Genomic DNA, 6428 nt, shown 5'->3' with positions numbered 1-6428 from the left:
TTTTACTTTGCAATTTATCTATCTACTACTATCACATTTAATACTGCAATTAACGAGTACAAGAGGATTAACAACCCTCTTGTCATTGTTGGGTGCAAGTATTTGCTCTTGTGTCTGTAGATATTGTCGACGATTGTTTGCGTGAATCTTCTATTGGTTTGATAAACCTTGATTCTCTACTGAGGGGAATATTATCCGCTACTATATTGCTTCACCCTTTCTCTTCGGGGAAAATCCCAACGCAATTCACAAGTAGCATGCGCCGGCCTTGCTGCTTGGCGTGAAGATCCGCAAGATTGGCGACGGGTGGTTGATGATGCGGGCATGCTGGTGCGGGGGTGTCGTCGTCCTGGGTGCACCGCCAGCGGTTACTGGTACATCGGCCAGTCATCGTCGGTGGGCGTGGCTCAGCCAACTCCGGTGAGTTAGCGCTCTACCTCCACATCTAGTGGCCGCCATGGGGCGGTGCGATGCTGCGGGCGCGCGACATGACTGATGTGCGCATGATCAAATGACCAGAGTCATGCGAGCTTCGGCGATGTTGGTAGTTGGAGGTGGTGGTTCCCCTGATGGCAATAGTTGCGGTGGCTGCTGCATGTGGTTGGGAGGATCCTTTGCCTCCCAGATCCGGTGGTTGGCAAGGTCGTGGGATGCGGCCAAAGGCTATTTGTGGGTTTTGGCGGCTCTCACTTCATTCAATTTGCCTAGACCAGTGAGATGCAATCTATGGACGACGACCTAATGCAGAAGGTATGGTTGTGTGATGGGGACGGTGGGATTTCTACCCTAACATGTGTAGCTGATGGGATCAGGAAAAAATGGTGCTATGCAGAGGCTTGGTGCGTGTTCATTGTGTTTGTATCCTCTTGATGCTTCATTTTAAGTAAAAAAATCCATCATTTATCGAAAAATAAGAATGATCATCCCTTAAGATAACATCTCTATTGTCCCCCATCAATCATGGACACGATGGGTGTAAAGTCTAAACTGGGTGCACCAAGATCTACTGATTTCTATTCAGATTTCCGCGGGACCAGCTATACATCTCTATCCACCCACAGTGGGCAGGCCACAGTCTCACTCTATCTAGCTACAAAATGTGGAGCCCGATCACCCGCCAAAAACTGTACCTGCGGATATGGCCGATCACACACCATAGTTTCCTTCCTTTGCTGCTACGACTCCGGCGCCGATCATCGTCCGTCGAAGCGCGGGGCCACTTGGCAAAAGCTCTCTACCTGATCAACAGTAGTGACATGGCCATTCACTTTGGAGAACTAGACTAGATAGTGAAGGATCATGCAGATCTCTGCAACTGCTTCCAGTGGACCACCCCGCACAGCCCAAGCTTTGGTCACCTGTCCAAGATGGCCAATGTTCATTATCGTATGACTGTTGGGTATCTGGACCAGAATTTGGTGGCCTGAGTTTGGTAACCTCCTGTTCTGCCCTACTACTTTATCATGATAGCACTCAGCAAAGGAAGGAGAAAACGTCGAAAATCCGCTTAAAGCACATAGACGGAAACTGATTTTTCATCAGGTGACATGCTAACGTCAGATATGTAAATCCTTTTTGCACCAAACTTGGCAGATACATGCTGCAATACTTCAAGTATATGTCTGACTTTTTTCAAGAATTCTAACAGTGTGGGTCCCTTTTTATTTTAAACCGGGAGGGCACGCTCTGGACCTCGACTGGAAGTTTTCCATCAAACCACTAGTAACTACACAATTCTAGTACCCTTCTTCTTTTGGTAGGAAATCTACTACCTATGACGACACACACAACAACGCGAGAGCGCATAAGCCCGAAAAATATATAGTAAACGTAACATCTCAGGGAGACTCGGTTATTTGTTTCGGTTTTGCTGGTAAGAGCAGCGCCGTGGCAATAGGCTTCGGATCAGCTCCTCCAAGATCGCGTTCACTGAGGATTGAGGTACCTTCTCCTGGAACAAAGAAACCACAACATCAAACCGTTATCCGTTCGAATAAATTAAAGGAGGGGGAACAAAATGTACACTGTTCTGAAAGTGATTTATTCATCATAAAGGCAAACAGCTTAAAGGTAGTGGGGTTTGTAATGATTTCCCTTGCAAACTTTAGGAAAATGTGCATGGTTGATACCACTGTGCAGGGAGTGGTAGGAATGAGGCCATTCCCTCTTTGCAGAGGAATGCAAAGAGCAACCTCCCAAGAGGAACACCATCACTGGTGTCCTTATCCTGCCTATTTCTCTCACAAGCATAATAATTTGATTGCTGAATTTTCAAAGCACACTGAGTAGCAGCAGCAGCAGCAGCACAAACATACTAATGCTAAAGAATTTTCATTCCCGTAAACAGATTGACCTGCTTCACCGCCCAGTTTAGAGATTAGTAACTAACTATGATTACGGGTGTTTATCCATATCTTTCCCACTGTACTCACAATTTAATTCGACACTAAACTGGATCAGATAGTGTCATTGTGGCCATAGTTATCCACTAGTATTTTGCCGGCAGATCATCATCATGGACAGGTGAGGTTGCCTGGAGTTTGAAATTTCAGCATACTTCTGTTTATTCTGCTGTATCTTCCATTTAGTTGAATTTGCACATTGTTGACAGACAAAAGGGAGTTGACTTGTCTTGCCAAATGGAGTCTCAGTCAACAGAGTGCACAAAACATGAAGAAAGAGCACAAAAGTGTATTACCATTTACTAGTTGGAACTTGGAGTACTCCTTATAAACAGCAAACAAGGATCACATGCTTAATTTATCACAAGGTGGAAATGGAACAGGGCAGCAGACCAGCAGTTATATAGCTAAGTTCAGAAAAATGCAATCTGCAGAGCTAGTCAAATTCCACACTTCGTGAAGAATCTAATTGTCAAACTAATCACATAAGTTATGCAAGGCATAAGTCAATTCCAGCAAAATCCAAGGACAATGGATTTGACTTACATTTCAGATAGCCCAAGATACAGATAATCAAGGCACACCCAGACACTTAAACACAAGCCAAAAGAACAGAATAGGAGGAACAAACTATAAAAGGCATGCTGCAAACTAGAGGGAAACAGATAATCTAGGTGTGGGACGTTAGGAATCATAAAATGACCAAAAGCTACAAAATCAAGTGACAGCATGCAGAAATACTGCTCTTGAACATAAACCCATGACTAGTAGTGCATAACAACAGGTGAGCACATAAAGAGGATGCACAATGAGATTATGTGTGTATGAGAGTACGGGCTTCTTAATTACCTGTGGTCCTCATTGGCACTGCCCCAGGAGTTACTGTTGCTACTGCTAGCGCCGGAGATGTTGTAGAGGGATCCGCGACGGCCTCCTGCATACTCAATGTGATGCAGGTCCTTCAGCAGCTCTTCATAGTGCCTCTTCACTTCATCGACTGACTTCCCATCACCGACTGCTCGTGCCACCTTCTGCCAGCGGTCTGGCGTGTCCTCGTCATACGTCGCTAGTGCCGTCTCAAAGATCTTGTTCTGTTTTGCAGTCCACGATGAACTCATTATCTCTCTATTTTTCCTTTTCTCCTCCCTTTTTACTGTTTCCCCAGCAGGGAGAAATTTTCCAAGAAAGGTCAGGGGACTAGTGGTGAGCACTACTTGTGGCTGCTCGTGTTTCTGTGGAACAAAGAGTGAGCGTAGATGTGCTATTTATAAAGAGGGGGAAGCCAGCAATACCCAGTATTGAGTGGGTGGTGATTTGTGTTAGCAGTAGGCAATGAGTTGACAAGCCTATGTAGGAGGGAGCCACGAGAAATTTCACCAACTCATCACACTAATCTAGTGTGTATTAAATTTGTAGGGAGGAATTACAATCACTCAGATTTGCTGGGAGACTAGACCTTTGTCATTTCATTTCATCCCACAATCTTAATAGATATCATTTATTCTTGCCTTTTTTCTATGTTGAAACTTGAAACCATGCTCTAAGGGTGCATTTGGTACTTACGACAACTTTTTTCTCAAACTCACATCAATATGTGTGTTGTTTTGTATTGGAAGAAGCACACTGAGAAGATGCAAAAATTACCAGGCCAATTAAACCACAATATACAAAGCAACCTAGGCTAACAAAACCAGACAAGCAAAGCAACAAGCCTACACACACAGCTCTACAAAGAAGCAAAAAGGTCACAAGAAGAGGGGTAAGCGCAGGCAAAGCTAGTGGTCAGGAGGCCTAGAGTGCATACTAACCATAACTAGTTGTACCTAAAAAAATATCACAAGGCCATTTGTGCCAGGATAGAAGCATGCAACATCCTTGTTGATGTTACAAACTTAAGGAATGTTTTGAACAAAGGTGCTGTCCACCAATTTGCAGCCAATTAATTGGCTGTACAAACTACATACAATTTGCAACATCACTTAAAACAATGATGCTTAGTAGCAGAGGATATTTGCCCTGAATAGTGAATATAGCAAGTACAAGGAAAAGCTAGTAACTAACAATTTGTGTCGACGACCTCCCCACTGTAACAAAGGTATTCAAATATCTAATTGAAAACACACACCAATATATGCCTCTTTGTCTTTCTGTAACACAGGGAAAAGGAGCCATTATTAGGTCAAAAGGATAGGAGCACATAACTCTTCCTTGATATTTCTACTCGATTAATCAGTGATGGTATATGGTTTCAGATGGACAGAGAAGAATGTCATGCAGATGGGATGTACTATTCAACTGTGGTCTGTGGTCTAATAATTTAACACAAAAAAATACCTGTCCCTGGTACCTATCCACTTTGAGCATATGATGGCAGAAGTGGACATATTGTACAGTCGTCTCATTGCTAGAAACTGTATTAGAACAGCTGCTTTAATAGTACAAGTTTCATGCAATAAAAATAGATTGGCAAGATCTAGTGTATAATGAAGTGGAATAATTAGATTTGGGATTCTTGACTCCCTTGTATAGCTCTCCGTATAGCCCCCTCTTGTATATTCCCCTTCCCTTTGTACATTCTCCCCTCTTCTTCTAACTACCCCTTTGTGTTTTTTCATGCCGCCTTCAATAAAAAATTACTGTCAGGGCCTCACCTACAGTTTTTGGTTCAAAAATAAAGATTTGGGATTCATGAGATAGCTTATTGTTTTATAAGAGATCACATGTTCAGTTCCCATGGGAGATTGATTGGTGGTTTGTTGGAGTTACTACAGGATCCAAACAGCCATTGATACAGGAACTTTATTTTGTACCAGTCCTCTCGGATAATGGAACAGCAAATTTTTTATGCTCCTTAAAAACTAAACCTATGCCACAGTTGAAAATTAAAGTGTCTGCAGATATTGCAGGTAACTAGTAAACCCATTAAGTATGTTAGTACCGTGTCAATATTCTCCTAACAGAAATTGTGACTGGCTTTATACGAATTTCCCATCAAAATTTGATTTAACAACTCAGCTCCTAAATCTTAATAGTTGTTTCCGGTAGAACAATCAAGACCATGCACCAGGGCTGCATGTATAATTAAGAAGAATAGAATGCTTCTGGATAATTTAAGCAGTGCCAGTCAATTTCCAGCTTATTTCATAACAAGTCGAAATATAAATGTTCATGCAGAAAAGAGAGCTATGCCTAAGTATATAATATATATGACTTTTAACTCAAGGGAAAAATTACGTAAACCAGAGCATATCCCTAACCAAGTTCGTAAGAACTAAAAAGCAAATGACAGTAATTGATAATATTTCTAGTGCAACAGCTTGCCAAATTTTATAATAAATCTCATATCATCACTTCCAAAAAGCTATAAGCCATTCTTGTGCCTCTGAAGTTCTTAACAAATTTACGCACAAACTTGATTATTCTGTGAAAGGTTACCAACATTTGGTTGCCGTTTTGTAGAAAGATGCAGTTAAGTTACCTTGCCGTCTTGAGCTTCATTACATTTAGAATAAAACATTCTCAGACCTGCATTGTTCCAAAACTTGTATCAGAAAAGCGAAGTTCAAAAGGTGCTTCTGGCTTTTTTAAGCTTGTCCCAAGTTGCTTCATCTAATCTTTACTCGACACAAATCTTGGGCATACAGGTGTCAGAACATAGCCCGTCAACCAGCACTTACTACTGAACCTAAGCAGATAATATACAGAGATAGTAAGAATAAAATGATAACTACTAACTACTTATAATATTATTCATTGGAAGAAGCATTAATTTTCTCTTGCCTTCTTATGTTCTCTTCTGGCTATTTACATTTAGAAAGATGCCGCAAGCCTCCAAAGGCAGACATTGGAAGCTTTTAACAAGAGAGATTTATGAGGAAGGAAAAGGTCATCTAGTTCAAAAGTAGATTATGCCATGAAGGTACGGAACACCACTGCGCCTATGCATAAGTCACGTCAGCAAATGCTAAAGGTTTTTGTGTGTATGCGGATCTTTCATGTGATTTGGTTCGAGTTCTCATCATCCCA

At 41.9% G+C, this 6428-nt stretch overlaps 1 protein-coding gene across 1 annotated transcript; it reads right to left on the bottom strand.

The window, feature by feature from the left end:
* Positions 1-1559: 1559 nt before the first annotated feature.
* LOC125514284 (protein RADIALIS-like 4) lies at positions 1560-5860 on the bottom strand. The gene is made up of 2 exons (XM_048679596.1): positions 3252-5860; positions 1560-1951 (listed from the first exon to the last, which is right to left on the bottom strand). Exons 1-2 carry the CDS (start codon positions 3518-3520, stop codon positions 1927-1929), a joined length of 294 nt encoding a protein of 97 aa, XP_048535553.1. The 5' UTR covers positions 3521-5860; the 3' UTR covers positions 1560-1926.
* Between the last annotated feature and the right edge of the window lie 568 nt (positions 5861-6428).

This window comes from Triticum urartu, chromosome 6 (assembly GCF_003073215.2).
Source record: "Triticum urartu cultivar G1812 chromosome 6, Tu2.1, whole genome shotgun sequence".
In the NCBI taxonomy this organism is placed as follows: domain Eukaryota; kingdom Viridiplantae; phylum Streptophyta; class Magnoliopsida; order Poales; family Poaceae; genus Triticum; species Triticum urartu.
The sequence above is the reverse complement of the archived record's forward strand: the minus strand, read 5'-3'. Positions and strand labels throughout refer to the sequence as shown.